The sequence below is a fragment of the Varanus komodoensis genome, unplaced genomic scaffold (genome assembly GCF_004798865.1).
Source record: "Varanus komodoensis strain SLA01 unplaced genomic scaffold, ASM479886v1 scaffold102, whole genome shotgun sequence".
Lineage (NCBI taxonomy): Eukaryota > Metazoa > Chordata > Lepidosauria > Squamata > Varanidae > Varanus > Varanus komodoensis.
Genome location: NW_025335279.1, coordinates 1,019,627 through 1,042,596, shown reverse-complemented (window position 1 = coordinate 1,042,596; position 22,970 = coordinate 1,019,627). Strand labels below are relative to the sequence as shown.

General features: G+C 44.5%; 3 protein-coding genes across 4 annotated transcripts in view; 1 reads left to right on the top strand and 2 right to left on the bottom strand.

Annotated features, from left to right (window-relative positions):
• Nucleotides 1-1,850, bottom strand: part of LOC123017787 (zinc finger protein 850-like) — a 62,511-nt gene extending 60,661 nt beyond the window's left edge. The window contains exon 1 of the mRNA XM_044419361.1: nucleotides 1,769-1,850. The gene's annotated coding sequence lies outside the window, so the exon portion shown is untranslated. The remainder of the gene's footprint in view (nucleotides 1-1,768) is intronic.
• LOC123017780 (zinc finger protein 585A-like) overlaps nucleotides 1-22,970 on the top strand; it is a 133,236-nt gene that overhangs the window by 51,082 nt on the left and 59,184 nt on the right. The gene's annotated exons all lie outside the window — the stretch shown is intronic.
• On the bottom strand, nucleotides 9,789-16,229 carry LOC123017800 (zinc finger protein 501-like). 2 transcript variants are annotated; one of them, XM_044419384.1, is made up of 5 exons: nucleotides 15,996-16,229; nucleotides 15,160-15,230; nucleotides 14,315-14,441; nucleotides 12,977-13,171; nucleotides 9,789-11,286 (listed from the first exon to the last, which is right to left on the bottom strand). In XM_044419384.1, exons 2-5 carry the CDS (start codon nucleotides 15,181-15,183, stop codon nucleotides 10,238-10,240), a joined length of 1,395 nt encoding a protein of 464 aa, XP_044275319.1. In that variant the 5' UTR covers nucleotides 15,184-15,230; nucleotides 15,996-16,229; the 3' UTR covers nucleotides 9,789-10,237. The 2 variants fall into 2 exon arrangements, with proteins under 2 accessions (XP_044275319.1, XP_044275320.1); XM_044419385.1 differs by having other exon boundaries at nucleotides 9,789-11,283.

The following is a 22,970-nucleotide window of genomic DNA, read 5'->3' as shown; positions in this document are numbered from 1 at the left end:
GGGCGACAGTATACAGCCTGCCGAAATCCTTTCTCAATTTTGAACCAATCAGTGGTTCCCTGTCCAGTTCTCACTGTTGCTTCTTGACCCACATATAGGTAAGACCCGCAAGAGGCAAATAAGCTGGTCCGGTACTCCCATCTCTTTAAGGACTTGCCACAATTTGTTGTGATCCACACAATCAAAGGCTTTAGCATAGTCAATGAAGCAGAAGTAGATGTTTTTCTGGAACTCCCTAGCTTTCTCCATGATCCAGCGTATGTTGGCAATTTGATCTCTAGTTCCTCTGCCTCTTCGAAATCCTGCCTGTACTTCTGGTTGTTCTCAGTTCACATACTGCTGGAGCCCAGCTTGTAGGATTTTGAGCATCACTTTGCTAGCATGTGAAATGAGTGCAATGGTGCGGTAGTTTGAACATTCTTTGCAAACCTCCGTCCATAGTTCTTCAGGCACTCTGTCTATCAGATCTAATTCCTTAAATCTATTTGTCACCTCTACTGTATATTCATCAGGGATATGATTTAGGTCGTACCTGAGTGGCCTAGTGCTTTTCCCTACCTTCTTCAGTTTAAGCCTAAATTTTGCAGCAAGAAGCTCATGATCTGAGCCACAGTCAGCTCCTGGTCTAGTTTTTACTGACTGTATAGAGCTTCTCCATCTTTGGCTGCAGAGCACATAGTCAATCTGATTTCTGTGTTGACCGTCTGGTGATGTCCATGTGTACAGTCGTCTCTTGGGTTGTTGGAAAAGAGTGTTTGCTATGACCATCGTATCCTCTTGACAAAATTCTACCAGCCTGTGTCCTGCTTCATTTTGTACTCCAAGGCCAAACTTGCCTGTTATTCTGGTTATCTTTTTGCTTCCTATTTAGCATTCCAATCCCCCTGATAAGGACATCATTTTTGGGTGTTAATTCTAGAAGGTGTTGTAGGCCTTCATAGAACTGGTCAACTTCAGCCTCTTCAGCACCAGTGGTTGGGGCATAGACTTGGACTGCTGTGATGTCGAATGGTTTGCCTAGGATTTGACCTGAGATCATTCTGTTATTTTGGAGATTGTATCCCAGTACTGCTTTTCCTACTCTTTTATTGACTATGAAGGCTACTCCATTTCTTCTGAGGTATTCTTGCCCACAGTAGTATACCTGATGGTCATCTGAATTAAATTCTCCCATTCCTGTCCATTTTAGTTCACTGATTCCTAAGATGTTGATATTCAGTCTTGTCATCTCTTGTTTGACCACATCCAGCTTGCCTTGATTCATGGATCTTACATTCCAGGTTCCTATGGAGTATAGATCTTTGCAGCATCGGACTTTCCTTTCACCACCAGATACATCTGCAACTGAGTGTCCTTTCGGCTTTGACCCAGTTGCTTCATTCTTTCTGGCGCTACTAGTACTAGCCCTCTGTTCTTCCCCAGTAGCATATTGGACACCTTCCGACCTGAGGGGCTCATCTTCCGGCATCATATCTTTTTGCCTTTTATTTAACTGTCCATGGGGTTTTCATGGCAAAGATACTGGAGTGGGTTGTCATTTCCTTCTCCAGTGAATTACGTTTTGTCAGAGCTCTCTGCTATGACCTGTCCGTCTTGGGTGGCCCTACACGGCATAGCTCATAGCTTCATTGAGCTACTCAAGCCCCTTCGCCACAACAAGGCTGTGATCCATGAACAGGTCCTTATAGGTTATTCTATGATATATAAGACTAGAGCTACTCCTGAAGTTTTTCCCACATTCAGCACCCTGGTTAGGTTTCTCAACAGTGTGGATTCTCGCATGAAGTTTAAGGTCTGAAATGGTTCTGAACCCTTTCCCACAATCTGAACATTTATGTGGCCTCTCACTTGTGTGAGAGGTGATAGGTGTGAAAGGAGGATTTGAAACGAGGGAGTAGCAAGATTTAAAAGGTAACAAAGAAAATTACTTAGCCCAATGGAGGTGGGGGTGGGCTAAGATCAGATAGCACAAGGTGTGAGAAAGGCAGGCAGGATGGCCAAATACTGACAATGACTTCCTGATTGTTTATTGACAATCTTGGCAGAACAAAATGAGCCTATTGTTGCTCACTGGGGGCAGGGCTGGATTGGGAAGAAGGGCCGGTATTGGAGCAGCGTGGAGTAAGCGGGAGGAAAGACTGTAAACTCCCGGTACCCCAGCCAATGAGGGGAAAGGAGGAGGGAGAAGCGGCCGGGGGCAAGGCATAAAATGGGATGTGAACATGTGCTCAGTTAAGCTCGAAAATGGGAAGGAAACCATTTTTCATTCCCTTTGTTGCAATAAAGTTTTGAAAAGAACTCTCTGAATGCTTGGAATATTTTTCTCTTCCAAAGGAAAGGAAAGAGTGATTTTAACAGAGGGGACCTTACTCAGGAAAGCCACGTTCCCATAATTCTCCTGCATGACTGTGCAGAACAAAGTTCTCTGTTCTGGTTCCAGAAGGGCCCACTCAGACTTGGTGAAATAAACAGCCACATCCTCAAAGGTCATCAGGTCTTAGAAGAGGGGAAGATTACCCAGTTAGCCCTATCTAGACAAATCCCAAGAGCAAACACTTTGCACTGAGTTCAGTCATCTTATGAAAACAGAGATAATATAAGCATAAACAACCAAAAGACGCAACAAGCTCAGGACTGTGACAGCACCATCCCGATTTCTCTGCCTGTCTTGTGGCAGCTTTCCAGTTTCTTACTAGTCCCAGCTCTGATTTGCACTTAGCAATTCTTCATTTGAAAAGTGAAGGCCCAAAACTTGCAAACAACATCCTTGGGCAAAAGCTGGAGATGCTGCTACTGAGACCAGTCACTTCCCACCCCACCCCTAATTTCCGGACCAGCTCAGTCTGCACAGCTGGATACAGTCCACAGCTGCATGCATGTATCCATCTACATACATGAAGGAATTCATTTCTAGTGGAAGAAGCCAGTGCAGCTGTGAGAGCCTCCACTGGACTGCTACACTGCAATCCCACTCTGTGGGGTGGAAGCACTGAGGGCACCTTACCCAGGCCCCACACCTGGAGCCATCTAGCCAGCCAGGCCCACCTGCCCTCCTTCCCTCCACCCACCTCTACCAGAGCTGCTCAAGCCTTTGGTCTCCAACTGAGAGGGAGGGAGGCTCTTGTGACAAGCTGGGCAGTCATCCCACCACCTGCAAGGAGGGAAGAGGAGCAGGTGCGGGAGAGGCAGTCTGCTTTGTCCTGCTGCCAGCTGCAGAGTCAGGCGGGCTGCACGTCACCCGACTCAAAGTCCCCACCCCAACTCTGGCCCGGAAATTCCCTGCACAACCTGGAACCAGCCCATCTCTCAAGTCTTACCTCCCTGTCAGGTTTACTGCGAGGATAAAAAGGGGGAAGGGTGGATCTTGTTCTCTGCCTTTAGTTCTTTGGGGAAATTTTTAAAAGTGCATTTGACAATAGTGAAAAAACACCCTTAGAGGGAAGAGGAGAGTCCCTTAGAGAGTCTGCTGGGCATGAGCAATCAAAAGAACCTTTATAGTTTATTCAGATATACAGGAAAGAAGCACGGCACGTAAGGAGCCTCTGAAGGCACTACTGTACTCAGAAAAATAAATGTTACCATCCCGCCCCACTGCCTTGCCATAAACACATCCAAAAGGGTGCCTCAGTGTCTGGTGGTGAAGGCCAAATGACCCCACTCCATTAGTGGGTAACTGTCCAAGTGCAATCTCTGTGTTTTATAGGCTTGCTAAAGTGCCTCCCTAACCCTGTAAGTTCACACATGTAACCTTTTTGTTTACTTAACTTGGCCAGCCCGTTCAAGGTAACTTTAATTAGAAGGCTTGTCAAAGGCATCTAATTAGAGTGAAATGTAACTTCTCTTTATGGTGCTGTGATGTGTATCCAGTCACTTTCTGATCCATACCTAAGTATCCAATCACCTTCCTGTGTATTGTATTCACACCCCTTTTGTGTATTCTATATAACCCTAAAAGAATGCAAAGATGGAGTCTGTACAAGGCACTTTTTATAACCTACAGTCATGATCATGTACACAATATGCTAGAAGCACGATGTGAGAGTAAAACAAAAGGGTCGAATGGGGTTAGGACAACACAAAGAGAAGAACCTTCAGGAAAGGCAGACAAAGCATGTCTAAGGAGTGCCTCAAAGGACAGGGGCATTAGCATTTCAAAGGGGCACCAGGAAAGCAAGACTTGCAACACGGATTCCCATCTTAAGTCTAAAGTCTCTTACAATGTTGGGCTTTGAGCAGCCATATTATATTATTTTTGCTCATTTTGTCCTGACACATCTTGTGCCTGGTTTTGTACATTTGACACCCATCAGTATGCATTTTTGTACACCAAAATGCATACTGGGGAACTGCTCATATTAGAAGTGCACATTTTCCAATGTGTGTGTATTTTTATGTGCCTGTTCCCCTTAAATGCACACATTTTTGTATTTTTCTAAATCAGAGAATTTATTTATTAATTAAAAGCTTTCATATGCCGTCCTTTATATAAATATTTCAAATTGGATCATAAAATCTAGAGCAATTAGAAAATTGAAGGATAATTGCGTTCAGGTTCATGTGATACCTTCTGTGTGTAAATTATACCAGTTCACAGTGAAATGTGGACCAGTTGAATTCTCCCACAACCACAATACTAAATTAAGATGACCTGTATAATGGAAAAATCCAAAACAGAATATAAGCCCACCCTATACACTTTCCCAAATATCCCTAGAAAATCCTGGGGGGGGGGGGGGAGAGGGACACACACACACACACACACACACACACACACGGTTTTTCTGAATTGTTCTTGCTCTCCCATTTCTCCACCCCCACAATGTTTTCTGTCCCCTGGCTTCCCCACAAGAACACCACACCTGCAGTGTAGTTTACTAACTGAAGGATATATTAGAGCAGATGCTGGAAGGTGCAAGAAAGCTCTTGAGAACACTCTGCAGCGATGTTCGTGAAAATGAACCCAAGGGCGGCGGCAGGAGGATGCGTGTAGGTCGCGTTCGCACGACTTATGTCTTTTATCAGCCCTGCGAGGTTCCAATTCACCAGCAGCTCAGATCCCTGGAGGGGCCTGCAAGGCTTGAAGTGACAAGTAGCCAAATAAATGACGCCTTTCCTGTAAAAGGGAAGGGGAGGGGAGGGAGGGGAGGGGAGGGAGGTCAAAATCCCCTCCGGAAAGAGGAGGAAGTGCAGGCAATAAAGAAAATACGTACCCAATCCTGCTCCTTGGTAAAATAAATCACTTCCAGGTTTCTTGACTCCTATGCAGAAGGTAATCCAGCCTCTCAAGGAGGCAGATTCAAATCAGAGCCACCGATTGCAGTTACTCGTCCACCAGGGTGTCCTCTTGCATGGAGGTTAAGCCGAGAGCGGTAATGCAGGAGCGGTTTCCGGGGCTCAACCAGGTCAGCAGGGCCTGGGCCTTGGCCTGCCCAGCAGCAGCCGCCGAAGCTGCGTGCCTTTTCGTTGCCCTTACAGGGAATCCGCTTTCTCCCCTCCCGCCCCACACACCGCTTCCCTAACCACAAGAAGCGGCGCCACTTTTAAGGGCTGGTGGGCAAAGGCAAGACTAACATGCGGAACGTGCTGCTATGCTGGAAGGATGCGGAAGGCGCGTCCATTACTTGCGAATGGCCTGACCTGCTGTGCAAAAGTGGCAGAACGGGAAAAGAGAGAGAAAAGACATGGGCCTCTCTACCAATTGCAGATTAGCCAATGCGATGATTTGCCACGTATGGCTGTGAAACCTGGACTCTGAAAAAGGCAGGTAGAAGGGTGGGTGCTTTTGAATCGTGGCGCTTTGAGCCTCACCAAAAATATCACTTGAAGTCAAGATCGTCCAGCAAAGGCTGTCATACTAGAGCTGGCGCACTCGGAAAGTCAATCATGCTGGGAGCGGCAGCAGAAAAAGGAGAAGCCGTCATGGTCACCCCGGTCCCCTGGGCTGGGCACCATAAAGACACTGGGATGGACATGGCGGTCTTAAAGGAAGAAGTGCGAGGCAGAGAGGCATGGAAAGCAATGATCCATGGAGAGGCCAAGGGCCACACGACTGAATGGCTGGCAACAACAACACCCCTCCCCCCGTATGGGCAGCTTATTTTTCCCGTATTTCTGCAAAAAAATATATTTCTGCCAAAAAAAAAAAAAAAAGTCAGATTGGCATTAATTTCTTGGTTCCACTAGGATATTCAGGGTGGTGAACAACATAGGATTTTTACAAACGAAACCTAGTGGGAAGTGCATTTCTCTCATGGTACTCGATTTCATTCCCAAACCCCCTTTACGTATTTATTATATTTTTATTCACTGCTTCTCCAAAGCTGTAGATTGGTTTTTAAGCATCTGAATATTGACAGTATCTGAAAGAAAAAGATCAACTGGTTGCAAAACATATCAAGAATCAAATTTAAAAAACCAATCAATGTAGCAAAAATTTAAGATGAAAATGAATTGAGTTTTCCCTTTCCACAAGCTGTGCCTACAAAACCTGCACAGTCCTTGTCAGACTGTTTTGTAGGTTTCCCACCCCCATTCTTCAAGCTATTTTCTATATGTTTTTATTTTTTACTTTTTTGTACTAGACAAACCTTGGGGTTTTCTAAGCCTGTGAACAACTCCTCTTCATGTGTGAATGATACTTTCTTGTCAGTTTAGGCTGGTTATTCCTAGTTAAGTGGAGCTCCCCAGAGTAGGCTCACCATCATTGATAGCTCCTGTAACGCACAGAATGAAAGCTGCAATGGATATGAGACCCCAAGCCTCCACCTGCCCAAGCTCCTCGGCAACTGGAGTAATGCAGGCACGCCACCGCTGATAATGGAGACAGCAGCAAGGCTAGCAGCCCTTCACAGCCTCCTCCTCCAGAAATTTGTCCAGTTCCCTTTTAAAGTCATCCAGATTGGTGGCCTTTACCACCACCTGTGGCAGTGAGTTCCGCAGTTTAAATTTGTGACAAAGTCCCAAAGGCGGACAGTGAGGAGCAGGCTCACCCAGGGCTCAGTCCTGGGACCAAGCCTGTTCAATCTTTTCATCAATGACCTGGAGGAGGGGGTGAGAAGTCTGCTGGTCAGATTCACAGATGATAGTAAAATGGGTGTGCTGGCTACAGCTGGGGAGCAGGTACTCTGGATCCAAAAGGATCTGGACAGACTATGGAAGTAGGCAGGAGACAACAGGATGGCGTTCAATGTGGGTAAGTGCAAGGTCTTTCACTTGGAGCACAGGAATGGGTGTCATAAGTACAGGTTAGGGGACAAGTGCCTGGAGAGCAGCACTTGTGAAAGGGATCACGGGGTGCTAGTTGAGTGCAGGCTAAACATGAATCTAGTGTGACTCAGTGGTCAAGAGGGCAAATGCCACCCTTGGCAGCATAGCCACAGGTGTGGCTTCCAGATCGAGAGATCTGCCACTCTATATGACTCTGGTGTGCCCACAACTGGAGTATTGTGTTCAGTTCCGGGCTCCACATTACAGGAAGGATATAGCCAGGTTAGAATCAGTGCAGCGTAGGGCCACAACGATGGCGGCTGGATTGCAGGGAAAGCCATATGAAGCGAGGCTGAGGGAACTGGGTCTTTTCAGTCTGGAGGAGACTCCGAGGGGATCTGTTGGTTACATAGAGGTACATAATGGGGTGTCACACAGAGGTGGATGAAGACCTGTTTCCCCCTGCAGAGGATGGCAAGATGTGTTCCAATGAAGCAAAGCTCAGGGAACCAAGGTTCAATTTGGATGCCAGGAAGTACTTCCTGACAATTAGGACCCCAAGGGCATGGAATGGGCTTCCACAGGAGGTGGTTAAGGCCCCATCAGTGAGGGTGTTCAAGGATAGGCTGGACATGCACATGGAAGGCATGTCATGAGTAGAGCCGGCTGAAGCCAGGGGTCAGACTAGATGGCCCAGGAGACCCCTTCCGACTCACTCTGTTTCTATGTTTCTAATTCTGTTTAGTCCATACAGTATCTCCACTATTATCTTGCAGTGTTTTCATATCTGTTTCTTTCCCAAAAATCTTCAATTTTTTCTTTGTAAAACTCTACACTGTTTTGGAGTAAAGTTTGGAATACTGTTTCTACTGAGAGCTTTACTTATTGGCCAGTCCATACATTTAATCAATAAGGAGGGTAATCGTATTAAGTATATTGTTTTCTGGATTTGGTGTGGGGCAAACTCTACCATGCCCAGACATTGTTTCTTTTATACATTCCTCAGCATGTGCATGCATGCCTAGGTGTACACTATTCCAAACTAGAAATTGTGGGGAAAGGAAATCTGAAAAAGTTCATACAAATGTAGCAAACTTCACCATATCTGAATGCATCGTTTTTCAGTACTGGTGCTCTGCAGTGGAGAGCACTGAGGCCAGCCTTTTATCTTCACTCTTTAACTTTCCAGACGCAGATAGTAGAGAAAGCCCGTGTTTCATTCAAGGCAGACAAATAGGGTGAGATGACCTTAACTTAGGAACCCCACCCATCCGTGATGAACATTCACCAGCAACTCAAGCTTGAGAAGGTACTGCCGTACAGAGAAGCCTCTATTTTCTTACTCACAGTTTTGGTAATAGACACAGCATTTCTACAGAAATCACACAGTAAGGTTTGACCTAACATCTTCATTAAATTCATATATATAACAATCCTGCTGACAGGAACCCTCAGGCAGGCAGTGGCCTGCAGCTCTTGCCGTGGCTACACTAAGAGACTCCTAGGAGGCCAGAAGCCAGAGAGATTTTACAGGGATTTGTGGCTAAACTTTTAGGGCATAACTCCACGCATGTTTGGACAAAATAAAATCCTACAAATTCCAACATGACCCAGCCACCATGCCTGGCTGGGGACATGATCGTATGGCTTTTTTCTGTCTAAACTTCCATAGAATTGCACCCTACGGGGTTCACACAGTGTCCTTTCCGCTATCTTATCTGGACGTGTGGGCTCGTAGGCAGCAGCTTTAGTGACAGATGTATCAGAAAGCACACCAAGGATGTGAGAGCACTGCTCATATGCGACTGTCCTTACAAGTGACATCACCAGAAAAATGAGCCTCACGGCACTTCCCTCGTCGCATGTGAGTTTTCTGATGCAGTTACTTTCGTACATGCGTATCCTTAATGAAGCTGCTCCCACAAGTGGGCCATCAACATTATATTTTTTTTCTTCCCATGCAGATGAGGTCATATTTACAAAGTCTAGCCCTCTGCCAGAAGCACCTCTTTCTCTCCCTCTCATGGGATTTCTTTGATGAAAGGAATGACTTGTTTCAAAACCGCCTTGCACAGTCCACCGATAGTTTCTCTCCTGAACAGATTCTTTGGTGAGACTAAAGTTGACCATCCAGGAGGAGGCATTTCCTGCAGTCCCAGCTTTTATACAGACATTTTCCTGTGCAAGGCCAGCCCTAACATTTGGTAGTGCGACGTGGCCATCTCAGCCTCTTGTCCTCATGCGGAGCACATTGTTTTGTTGCGAGTGCTAAAGTATGATTCAGCCGTCGGTTCAGGCGGCTTCTGCAGGTGACCGAGGCAAACACTTGTCCTTTGCATCAAACACCACACTTTTGCTTGAACCTTCTGATGCTACACAAGACAGTGCTATGTAACATGATGACCTCACGCAAGTTTTTTTCCCCCCTTTGGTGGAAGTTTTCATGCTCAAAATAGCCTGATCTCGCACAGCATCTGTATTTTATCTCTCCTGAATAAGCTGCTCACATGTAGAAACTCAAATCTTTCTGAAAAGCTCATCTTGCCCTTTTTACTTACATGAAGTTGATTACGTTGACTATGTTTTGATTTTATCATGATTTTTATTTCCCTTCATAACAAAACATCCATATGGCTTCTTTTGTCTGTGACATCTGTCATATTTAACTACTGCAGGTGAATTATGAAGGCTTTTACTATTGTGCAAAATTGTTTCTCACCTGTGTGGGTTTAAAAAAAATATCATCCAAGGGCTGAAATTTGGCTGAAACTTCTCTCACAGTCTGAGCATTTACATAGGTGCATCTTCTGATGTTTAATCAAAAATAAACTCTGCTTTAAGCATCTGCCACACTTCACACATTTATATGATTGTGCATTTTTCTTGTGCATTTTTCAATGACTAATCAGGGTAGAGATGCATCAGAAGTGTTTCTCACAGTCAACACACTGATAAAGTTACTCACTGGTAGGAATTCTCTCATGTAAGAGAAGTGTGAGATGGTTATGAAGTTTTTCCCACAATTATAATATCAATGCAATTTCTCTTCTCCATGAGTTTTTTTGTGCCTGCTAAAGTTTGATGCACACTTGAAGCTTTTCCCACAATCTGGGCATTTGTATGGTTTCTCTCCTGTATGGATTCTCTCATGAACATTAAGGTATTCTTTCTCTCTGAAGCACTTCCCACAATGGGAGCACTTGAACAATTTCTCTCCTGAATGGATTTTTTCATGTCTCACAAGATTTCCTCTTTGATTGAATTTTTTCCCACAATCTGAACATGTATAGGTTTCCATTCCAGAATGCATTTTCTCATGTCTGTTAAGGGTTTCTTTGCAACTAAAGGTTTTTCCACAATCTAAACATATATATGGTTTTTCTCCTGAATGTATTTTTTCATGTCTAATAAGACGCTCTTTGTCAATGAATTTTTTCCCACAATTTGAACATGTGTATGGTTTTTCTCCCAAATGGATTTTCCCATGCCTGTTGAGATTCCCTTTAAAAGTAAATGTTTTCCCACAATCTGAGCACACATATGGCTTCTCTCCTAAATGGAACTTTTCATGACTCGTAAGATGTTCTTGAGTAAGGAACTTTTTCCCACACTCTGAACATGCATATGGTTTTTCTCTAGAATGGACTTTTTCATGTCTATTAAGATTTCCCCTGCAAGCGAACCGTCTCCCGCAGTCAGGACACACGTACGGCTTTTCTCCAGTGTGAGACCTCAAGTGTATTATAAGAGCAGCGTTGTGATTGCAGATTCTCCCACAAACAAAGCACTTAAGTGGTTGTGGTGCTGGGCGGGTATAGCTTTTGCCTTCTTCTGTATGCACCTCTTGTATCCCACCAGGGTGACTTCTCTCTTGGACTCTTATTTCACTAGGATCCTTGTTGCTTTCCTCCCAAAGAATGGCTTCCTTCCAAGGATGTGTTTTCTGCAGCTTCTTTGGTCCAAAGCTTTCTGCTTTCTTTCTATGCTGGGAAGCAGTCTCTTCACTCCATTGCAAAGTCATCACTTTTGGTCTTACAAACAGAAAGCTCTCTTCTTCCTCCTTTACCTGCTCATAACCTGCTAAACAAACAAACCAACAGAAACATCTAGATGTGTTAGTTCTGAAATTCCAAAAGGAAGGAAAAGAACTAAGTAGTAAAGAATGGATCACCTCTGCTTTTATTTTTAAAATATTCTATACCCTTACATACAAATAGTCTCAAGAAGAACAATAGATTTATAACCATAATCATTTTATTATTTGTATGTTATGGTTTACTGTATTGGATTGTACACCATTCAGAGAACCTGACTTACTGGGGAGCTTAAAAGTGCAATAAATAAAATAATTAAAATGTTAAAAATGCCCATGAAAATGAAAACCTATTTGCCTGGCACAGGAAAAGGTTTAAGGCTAGGCTCACCCAGTCTCACTGGGAAGACTGTTCGGCAGATGGGGTGGGGGGGAACCACAACTTATTAGATTTATATCCTGCCTTTTACTTTTTTAAAGAACTCAAAGTGGCTTGCATCATTCTCTTTCTCCTGCTCTCAATCTTATCCACACAACAACCCTGTGAGGGAGCTTGGGATGAGAGTCTGTGACTGGCCCAAAGTCACCCAATGGGCTCCACAGCTGAGCGGGGACTAGAACCAGGATTGCCTGAGTCCCAAACCTAATCTCTTAACCGCTACACGATACTGGCTCTCACTTGCTGGCCAGTCCCCTCTAAATTTAGAAGAAGCTTGGACAGACATGGAGAAGGGCTCCTATGATTATCGTAACACATGTGTGAGAAGGCAGCCTCTCCTTTATCCCATTCTCACACCACACATTGCAGTGGTACCTCGACTCATAAATGCCTCAGTTCACGACCAAATAGGGTTGCAAACAGAAGTTTCAGAAAAATTTTGCTGCAGGTCACAAACTCTGCATCAGGTGATAATCGCGATCGCGTCCGTCTTCCCTGCATGATCACAGTCATTCTTGGGGTGGGGGGGAGATGGCTGCGATTGCACCCCTCTTCCCTGCCCGAGCGCAACCGCAATCGCAGCTGTCATGCTGGGAGGGGGGAGATGGCTGCGTTCTTTGTTGTTCTCTGTCACTTCGTTTCAAATTTTTGTGATTAAAAAAATGGTTACAGAAGTAATTAACCTTATTTACACTGAACCTTATGCGGAAATTTGACTTGGCTCACGACCAGTTTGGGTCGCAACCAGAGCTGTGGAATGCATTAAGTTCATGAGCCAAGGTACCACTGCACTTCAAAGCAAAGAACCAGCACTTTCAATTCTGCCTAGGAATGAACCAGCAACACTGTATCTGAACTGATGAGATGTGCTCCCTGGATCCGGTCCTGGTGAGCATGCTAGCAAAAATATTCCGAACTAACCAAAGTTTTATGGGACAGGTTCAAAGGTTGCCCCACATGTGGCAAACAGCCCTGAAGGTTACAGCTCAGGTGTCTCTGTTCAGCACAGCAGCTTCAGCTAGTGACAGAGGCAACTTACTATGCAAGCCACCCAGGACTGCAGTGGCAAAGCTAAATCAATCCACACTCCTACAATACAGGCCTGATCCATAAGGATTGTGCGACTCCTTCAGGATGCATAGCAAAAACACACCAACAGCATTGCCAACTTGCCTGCATTTTACTTAATATTTCAGCCATGTGCTGGCAGCTTCTCTTCATAAACCAAATTCACACCATGGATTGAATAGCTCCCTTCTTTCCCCTACAGGATCCGAGATGTGACCAGAGCACCCTACCTCTGCAAAACGCAGGTGAGTAGAAAGACGGACTGGGGGTTTGCTCCCAAACTAATGGTTTCTTCAGAGCTGCTGCATGCAACCCCTCAACCGAAGCACTGTCTCGCTGGATCCCTTTTGCTCCAAATTCTTGCTGATCAGGCACCCAGAACACATCCCCATTTTCGAGTCGGGAGATCAGCTCTGGCTTTGGAGCTAGCCATCCAGGTTAGAGAGAAGAGAAACAGAGAGCGTCAGGACATATTTAAAGGAGCAACAGGCTGGTGTAGTGGTTAGAGTGTCAGATCAGACCTAAGTCCAAAATCTCCACTCAGCCCAGAAGCTTCCTGGATGGCCTTATGGTTAGACAATATTGCGTACAATTCTTGTCCTTCTTCATAACACGTTACCTAAGTATATTTACCTGGTCCGCAGAGATATACATATATTTAATTTAATTTAATTTAAATATTTATATCCCGTCCTATGCAGAAATCACCTCAGGATGGCTTACAAAAACCAAAAACTAATATACAAAGAAAACAACTCTCACCTCTTTTACTTCACACACACTTAAGTTATGGAAAAAAACTTTAATTATACTTCAGATCTTCTGCTTATATTTTGCTTAAATTAGAATGAAGTCAAAATTATCACAGGAAATTCAGTAGCATCTGCTGGATAATGCTGAAGCCATCGCTAAGCAATCTTAGGGCTTTTTGTTATTTATTTTTGAAAAGTGTGAATCTCTAATAGTGAGCTTAGCAACATTCAGTACATGCCTCAGCAACTGGACTGTATGAAATGAGGGGCTGCACACAGCTTGGCATGCTAGTGCTGATGTGCAGAAATTTGTCTGCACATGCACTAGAGAGCAGATGCATCCAGTCCCCACTCGCAACTTTAACCCTTTACAGTGATGGGCAGAAGGGAAGAGCCTGAACCTGAAAAACTGGGCCTACAGCAAGTCATACTAACAACAGTACACATGGCATCTCCAAAAGCAATACAAAGAGTGAGCAGAAAATAGAAACTGTTCTCAGAACATATGCAAAGTCCGGCCAGAAGCAGCTGCTTTCCCTCAGAAAACAAAGGCAGCAGCTCCTGGACTGAGTGGTGGATTGTGTGGGTCTAAGAGCCAGTAAATCAGACCCCTCTTTTTTTTGTCATTCTTTGTTATTGTCTTTTTTTTAGCTTTTTAAACTTTTTTTCTGATTTTATATTTTGTTGTATTTTTATTGTCCATTTTTATGGACCATGTAAACCACTCAGATGGCTTCAGCTGTGGAGCACAATAGAAATGAAATGAAATGAAATGAAATGAATGAATGAAAATAATGATGAGGAAAGAGTCCTTACCCAAGGTAGTCACATTCCCATAATTCTCCTTCATGACCTCCTGGTATAAAGCCCTTTGCCCTGCATTCAGCAGAGCCCACTCAGATTCTGTGAAATACACAGCCACATCCTCAAAGGTCACAGGGTCCTGGTAGAGGGAAAGATTGTCGAATTACTTCCATCCTGAAATACACATTGCCACAAAAGAACTCTTTGCTCTGAATTCAGCAGTCTCCATAAAGAAGAGATAAAAGAACACAGGTAAACAACCACACGGGGAAAGATGGTCAGGCCCCCAGGGAGCTTTGGCTAGCTGTAGATTCCTGCTTCATCAGTTGGGGCCTTTCAATGCAAGCCCACCTCAACCACTCAACAGTCCTGAGCAAATTCCAGGGGACAGAAAGGCCCACGAATTCTAACTTGTGTTGCTTGCTTGCTTGCTTGCTTGCTTGCTTGCTTGCTTGCTTGCTTGCTTGGGCTGCTCTCTGCTGCTGCTGTAATTCCTCCATAATGCCAGGCTGCAAGTGAGCTCAGTCACTTGGGCCTAGACTCCTGCAAAAGCCATGGCTGACCACCCACCATCACCTGGGAAGCCCAGTGGGCAGGCCCACTGAGACAACAATGCTCATCTCAACCTTGATATATAAAAACCTGGGGAGAGTTAGAAAAAATGGAGGGAGGCCTGGACAATTTGGCAAGATGTGCCCACAGTTTTTCAAAAGTCCAGATTCTTCCTGGTTCCTCCCCCATGTTTTCTGTTTTTCTCCCCAGGTCTTCACATCTCTTCCCCAAGCCCACCCCCTGAGCCAGTCACAGGAAAGTCAAGCCGGATCCCAACCTGTTCCACTCTCCTTTCCCATCACTACCTGTGTTGGGTCCACGGCAGCCATTCGTCCCCACAAGGAGCTTGAGACCACGGGAGAAGCCAGCCTGCCACCTATGAGGAGCAAAGGCATACAGGCGTGGTGATCTTACAGTCCAGTCATACAGTCAGAGCAGTTCTAAACCTGGATGCAAATCTTCCACTCCCTGCGTGAAGTTGCACTACACCCTTCTTCCCATCCCTTCACATTAAGACAAACTTGCTCCACATTTCTCAAGTAGGATTTCTTGTTCTGTTTTGTCGCAAAGTTGTGCCCGACTCATCACGACCCCATGGACAACATTCCTCCAGGCTCTCCTGTCCTACACCATCCAAATAGGATCATAGCATGCCTAACTGCTGAGGATGAAGCCAGAGAAAAGGCTGGGGTGGAGGAAAAGAAGTAGTTTACAAAACCCCCTGCAAGATCATGGAGGGAAAAGCCCCATTGTTTTCTGAACTTGCAGTTCTCCTGCGACCAGTCTTTTTTTCCCTACTCCCAACATCCACATCTTCAGGGTAGCATAACAACTGGAGGACAGAGTAAAGCAAATGTTGGGAAGCGCATGCGAGCGCACGGAGAGCTTTTCTTAGAAATAAACTGCTGTTGTGTGCGTGAAACGCAACACGGTGTTGTGTGGGCGGGGGGGTTGCACGACATCCCTTAAATGATCCCTGCCTCATTCCAAAATTCCTTCCGCAGCTAAGATCTCTGGAGCTGCCTGCAAGGTTTGCAGAACAACCTCTATCCAAATAAACATTTCTTCTCTAACGGGGAGAGTCCAAAGTCCCCTCCAAAATAACGAAGGAGTGCAAAGACAAGAAGTGCAACACGCTTACCGAGATCCGAGCGTGGGCTTCTCGGCAAAATCTTGCAAGCCCAGGCCTCTCGATGCTGGGCCAACCTCCGGGGAAGCAAATCCGGATTGCTCCAGACGGATGCGATCCTTTGTCTCTGACCTGTTCCAAGCAAGTGTTTCGCTCCCGCTTTCCCGGCGGATTCCCTTGCACGGAAGCCTTAATGACTGAAGGTGAAGCAAAGCAAAAGGCCGCACTCTAGAAGCAAATCGCCGATCAAACGCTTCCGACGAGCCGCATGGCGCATGCTCGCCCGGCCCGCAGCGGAGCTCGGCCATGCTCAGTTGCAGCCCGCCAAGCCTTCGGGCGCCCCGATCCCTCTCGTCTCTGCTCTCCGAGAACCTGACTGTGAATCAGGGGACCCGGAGGGTCCTTTTGGAGGGAGGAGGGGCAGTAACGATGCATGCAGGATGAAGTTGTTTTGCAAAGCTGTGATGGAAGAGTTTGCTTAAATTCTGAATAATCAGGGCCAGCGGGAAAAAGAGGGAGATCTGGCAAAGAGAGGGAAGTTGTTTAGTGTCTGAATCCCACTCTGACCACTTTATTTATTAGATTTATATCCTGGTTTTTGCTTACTAACTCAAAGAGGCTCACTCCATTCTGCTGCTTTCAGTCTTGTCCCCAGAACAACAACCTTGTGAGGTAGGTTAAGCTGAGATTCGGTCAGTGGCCCAAAGTCACGCAGTTGGCTCCATGGCTGAGTGAGGACTAGAACCCAGATCCGCTGAGTCTCAGTCCCATACTCTTAACCACTACACCACACTGACTCTTACACACACGCTCTCTTTATAGATTCATGTATTAAGTTTGATTTTAAATGAGGCATTCTAAAAGAAGCATTCGTGTTGAGTGACTGTGACCCAGGAGATTACAATGGGAAAGCCAAAGTTTTCCAGCTGAAACCAGGACAGACCAGGCCCTTCTTTCAGGCCCTCATTAGGCTGCTTTAGAGTTCCCACCCCACCCCTAAATCAGTATTTGCACTTCTGAGAATCTAAGGGTTTCTCCAGTTCTCCTGATCCCTCTTCTTCAGACAGTACCAAGACCCATACTCAGATCATGAGTCCACAGTTACTACGTGGGATATACCTGAGCATATGGCAAGCCTGATCATAAGCTGGTTATACCCCACAATTTCTTTCAAAGCACAGGTGCCATCCTATGCAGATTTGGATAGGACAATTCCTACAACTACCAGCGTTCCTCAGCCAGTCAATCAACGCAGGACACTGCAGGACTTTTTCCTATCCAAACCTGCAGTTGGCTATGTGCCCTGCCTACATTCACAACACCTAACACTTGGCAGGTTTACTAAACGCTAATGAATTCTGTAGGGCTCCCTCCTTCCCACATAGGCATGTATCAGATTGTTATACAAGATCCTCTGAGCATGCCAGGCTGCTTATGCCCGAGGAATTCTGGGAAGTGAGAGGTGGTCACTGTGAGCAGCAGAGGTGTCAAGCTTCAACTGACCAGCTCTGGACAACATCCTTGGCTCAATGGCCTTATAGGCCTTTTCCAACACTACCGTTCTGTGATTCTATTAAACATGTTCTTTATTATGAGTGGGCTTTTTCAATTGAAAGCTTTTTCTAAAGTACCTATTAATGTAGCTTAAACCAGGGGCTGAAGCCAGTTTTCCAAGACTTCCCCCAAACTTCTTCCAACAGCACCTGGCTTTTGTTTAGCTTCTCATGTCAAAATTTTGCAATCTTCTCCTAATATTCAAGAGCTTTCAGGAATGATCCTATGGCCCCCCCTGGGCAGCAACAAATAGAGCCAGGAACTGGAGCTCTGCTCACACCCCTTTCTGGAACAAAAAAAAAACATGGCAACTGCCTCTCTGAGGTTAGGAGCCCAGCCCTGCAGAGAGGTAAAAGGGGGTGTTCTGGTGGCAGGGAGGGGAGGAACCTGCAGAGGCCAATATATAAGCCATTCTGTGGCCTCTGCAGCCTCTTTCCCTGCCTTTCCAAATCCTAATTAAAGAGCCAACTAGTGAAACGGACATCTAATGAAAATGCAGAGCAGGGGAAAAGAAAATGGAAAGGGCATTACACATAACTTATTTTTAATGAGGATAGCAACAATGAAAAAATATTGGTAAAAGGGAGCAGAATTTTTTAGAAAATTGTATGAGATCAGAAGAATCTACAATGAATTTTGGTACGTTAATAGGTAATTTAATAGTAAGGTCATTTCTCACCTCCTATATGGAGTAGAAGTATGGACATGGAATGAGGATACCCTATCAAGCCAGGACATAATCCAAAATAATTTTTAAGGTGTGTCTTTGCTTTCCCCTAGGAGCACCTTAGCCACCCTGCTGAGCACTGAAACAGGGGCTCCCATCTCTTAGGGCTCATGTGCATTGGAATAGAAACACCTCCTCTTGCTGCAGTTTGCTGGACACAAATAATTGGATCTGTTCCTAACAAAGGACTCCAAATGCTGGGCATTTCTTAACCGCATCATCTATCGATACTCAATCCCTGGTGATCTAGGTGCTACAGCTGAGAACTCTTACCTCAGGGATTGGATCTACAATTCAGACACCTTAACAAATCGATCATTAATTTTAAATTCCAAAGTAGCCCCTAGGTATAAACTAACTAAGCACAATCATTTTAGATCTAACTACTTAGTTAACATCTCTACCTTAGGATGGCTTTTACAACCCTGTACTTTCAAACTATGCGTACAGCTAATTTGACTGATATCCTCAAATTCCAGTAGAGCGCCATGTCCATACCTGTGGATCCCTCGAAGAGGAGAGCCTTCCCTACTACATCATCTCTTGCTCTCGATATAGAGAACCTATAGAGACATATTTTTGACTGGCATTTTATCTCCCTATAAAGTCATCATGTCCTGACTCTGAGAAAATGGTATTCCTGTTATCAGACTTTGATGCTTCTTTGCAGCCAAGAAGAGGTATCGAAGGGGATAGTTTCTTCATACATGAGTGGTGATCTTTTTACTTTTATTTCCTTTTATTTTTAAGTATTCTAGTCTTAGCTAGTCATGTCAGTTTTAAACTTTTCCTTGTTAAACTGCATTTTATGGCTCTAAATTTGTAATGGTCTATGTCTTAATACAATAAACATTCACTTATCAATGAATGTTAATTAAGTGCAAAAATGTGACTGAGTGGGAAAGATAGTATTTGTTGATTTACAGCATTTTGCTGAAATACTTGACATTCTGTGTAACATTTAAGAACTCTTGGTGGTTCTTTGTAATTTTTATTTGTATTCTTTTTTTTTCCCTTTTTTAAATTTTACTCTCACTTAAGTCTCAAGTGGACTCAGTGACGAGGAGCACCTTCCTTCAACTGCGGCTAATTTACCAACTATAGCTGTATCTCGACAGACAAAGCTTAGCCAGCCCTGGTGACATCGCAGCTGGACTACTGCAGTGTGCTTAAAGCGGGGCTGCCATTGAAGACAGTCTGGACACTCCAACTGGTTCAAAATTGGGCCATGCAATTACTAACATAACTAGTCCATGGGCCCATATCAAACCAGAATTATATCATCTAAACTGGTTACAAGTGGAAGTCCAGGCACAATTTAAAGTGCTTGCACTTATAAAGCTCTAAATGGCTTGGGTCCTGGGCACTTGAAGGACGGCCTGAGCCCATATGCCCCTATCCATCCATTAAGATGGAGTGAGGAGGTCCTCAAGAAGCCATCCCCAGGGAGGTGAGGGGAATGATGTGGGGAAGAAGGGACTTCTCAGTGGTTGTTGCCAGTTACTGGACAGCAGGAAGATGGCCCAGGGGAGAACGTCAGACCCGTGCCAATTATTAAGAGCCTAGAGACAAGACTTAAGAGCCCAAAGCTTTATTTGGGCATCTTGAAAAAAGTGGATGCACAGCCACCCCCCTCCCTTCAAAGGCTCTTTCATTCTGCTCATCCTTTATCTCCCTGCAATTCACACATGCCCAGGAATCAACAAGCTTCCCACAATTAACAAGACAAGCTGTTATTCTTATGCCATAACTGGTTCTCCCTCGGATCTTCCTGCTCCTTGGCTATCTGTCACTATCAAGCCAGCTGCAGGCTATATGGAGTTCATCTCCTTCCCTCACACCCTCCCTCTTAGAACAGGAAGTCCAACATGGCTGCAGTGCGGAGAGCAGTAAATCTGGGACCGGCCCAGCACCGTAACATCACTCCTGGAATAGGCTCCCCAGGGAAGTGTGCCTGGTGCCAGCATTTTGATGCCAAGCAAAGACTTATTTCTTCTCTGGCTATTTTAAACATTGGTAATCTGATTTTAAATTGATCCTACTTTGGGTTATTAGTTGATTTTAGTTTAAACTGTCTTATTCTAATTTTTATATATTTTAATGTTGATATGTTTTCTGTTTGGATTATGTTGCTAGTATGTTCCAAATACGCAGAGTTAATATTTCCTGATTTTAGAATGCTGTGTTTATTTATTGTGAACTACACAGAGATCTCAGATATGGGCTATTGTAGCTGCATACTAATTGTGGTAATACATAAACAAATATTTGTTGGCTGTAGTCAATTTCAATTGATGATTGAGCCAAAATCTTTCACTATTTCAATCTATTTCTTGTTGCCATTATAGTATAATTTTTCTGTAATAAAGATTTTTGTTTATGTTTCTGACAGTAGTGGCAACAAAATTAGGAAAGTAGTAATGTTTTGGAGGCTGGAGAAAGGAACTTTCATTTTGTCATAGAATATACTATGCAAATGAACAAGTCCAGTAATAAAGCATATAGTTGGCTTTGCAGTTTTAGAGTAGACTTATTAACCAAACTTAACTCGCATCTGTACAGCATGCAACATATATATAGTAAATTTTAATAATCAGGAAGTGCTGATGCTTAATTTTACTTGAGTTTTTTATAGAGTATAATAAATGCAGTACAGAGAAACTGAAATATTAGAAGCCTATGAATAAAAATGAATAGCTAAGCAGGATGTCATGGATAGGACCCAAGTTAGATGTGATATGACAGCACATAACAATGAACCAAAATGGAATAGAACCCAAGAACCTCTCCAAGATGGGAGTTAACCTCTCACAATGGGCCTTTCCCATTCTCTTTTCCCCCAGCTAACTCCCTTTCCATCTGCAATTCTGCTTTGGGGGGTCCCCCACCCCTCCAAAGCAGTTACGGGGGGCTGCAGTGGGGAAAGGAAATCTGGCAGAACACCATCACTGCATCCAAGACTGGTGTTTTCACATTTGTCATTAGACTGAACAAGAATGCGCAGAGAAGTGTGCAAGATGGAGTTTGTAGAGAAAGGAAAGTCTGAAAACACTAGTCCTATGTTCCCAGTTCTACCAGTGATATTATGAGAAACCCTGGCCTCATTTTTCCCAGTACCTCCCCATTTGGTGTAGGTTTTCCCAGGCCCAGCCAGTTGGGTTTTTTTTTTTTTTTAAACTGAAGACACTCTCTCACTTGAAACACTGAACTGGTGTTGCCTTTTCCATTGTAAAATCTGAACACTGGGGCTAACTTTTTCTCCAAACAAAGCCTTCAAAGGCACTTCCCCCTGTGAGGTACCGGTGATGCAGTATCAGGCAAGAACTATTAATAAAGTTTTCCCCACACTCCATGCATTCAAACAGTCTTTTTCCCATGTGCATTCTCTGATGGACTGGAAGGTCTGACTTTGTGTGCTCTTCTTTTATGAAATACAAGGGCAGAGCTCTGCCGGAAGCATTTCTCACACTCATGACACTTAAACTAGTACAACTGTGCTCCGTGTTTCTAGATCACCCACCAGGCCTTTTGTATGGGTTTCCTGATACACAGTTAGACTATGTATTTCTCTGGCTCAGCACATTTCAGTGATTTCCCCCTTCAACTGGACTTGCAAATATATACAATCAGGAATCCAGTTAATAGCTTTTCTGTGCAATTGATCACTTCCATGCACTCACACGGTCTTTCTCCCATGTGCATTCTTTGATGGACTGGAAGGGCTGACTTTGTGTGCTCTTCTTTTATGAAGTACAAGGGTAGAGCTCTGCCGGAAGCTTTTCCCACACCCGTGACACTTAAAGTGTTTCTCCCCCGTGTGGATATGGTGATGGCCTGAAAGAGCGCTACTGGTAACAAAGCTTTTCCCACATTCCATGCATTTATATGGTCTCTCTCCCATGTGGATTCTCTGGTGGGTTTGAAGGCTTGACCTGTATCTGAAATGTTTGCCACAGTCTGAGCATTGGAACGGCTTCTCCCCTGTGTGCATCCTTTGATGGAACTGAAGTGATCTGTACGAAGATAAAGTCTTCCCACATTTCCAGCATTTATATGGATTCTCACCAGCGTGACTCTTCTGATGTTGTAGAAAGTGTGAAGGATCCCTGTAGTTTTTCCCACATTCTGAACAATGGTAAGATCCCTGATGGAACTTTTCATGCTCGATACATCGTCCCCTGTTTCTGAATTCCTTCCCACAGTAAGAGCATTTGTATGGTTTCTCTCCAGTATGGAGTCTCTCATGATGCACAAGGCTGACTTTTTCACTGAAGCTCTTTCCACAGTGTGAACAGGTGAATGGCTTCTCTTCTGTATGGGTTTTCACATGTCGAGCAAGTTTAGGCTTGCTTACAAAGCCTTTCCCACATTCTGAGCAACGATATGGCTTCTCTCCCGTGTGACTTCTCTCATGTATGACAAAGGTCGATCGTTTATCAAAGCTTTTCCCACAGTGTGAGCACTTAATTAGTTTCTCACCTGTGTGTTTTCTCTTATGTATTTCAAGGGCTGAGCTTTGGCTGAAGCTTTTCTCACAGTCTGAGCATTTGTATTTATGCGTATTCTGATGTTGCCTAAAGCTGTATTTGTACTTGACACATTTGCCACACTCCAGGCATTTATACGGCTTCTCTTCCTTATGGGTTATCCTATGCTTCGAGAGGTTAGAGGTACTCCTGAAGCTTTTCCCACAGTCAGCACATGAA

Excerpts from the sequence above, each read along its gene's own strand:
- LOC123017800 (XM_044419384.1), bottom strand. The coding sequence starts at position 15,183 with ATGGCTGCCGTGGACCCAACACAG. Across the intron at positions 14,442-15,159 it reads CTGCCGTGGACCCAACACAG|GACCCTGTGACCTTTGAGGA; the intron begins GTAGTGATGGGA and ends TCCCTCTACCAG. Across the intron at positions 11,287-12,976 it reads CTCACCTGCGTTTTGCAGAG|CAGGTTATGAGCAGGTAAAG; the intron begins GTAGGGTGCTCT and ends TTGTTTGTTTAG.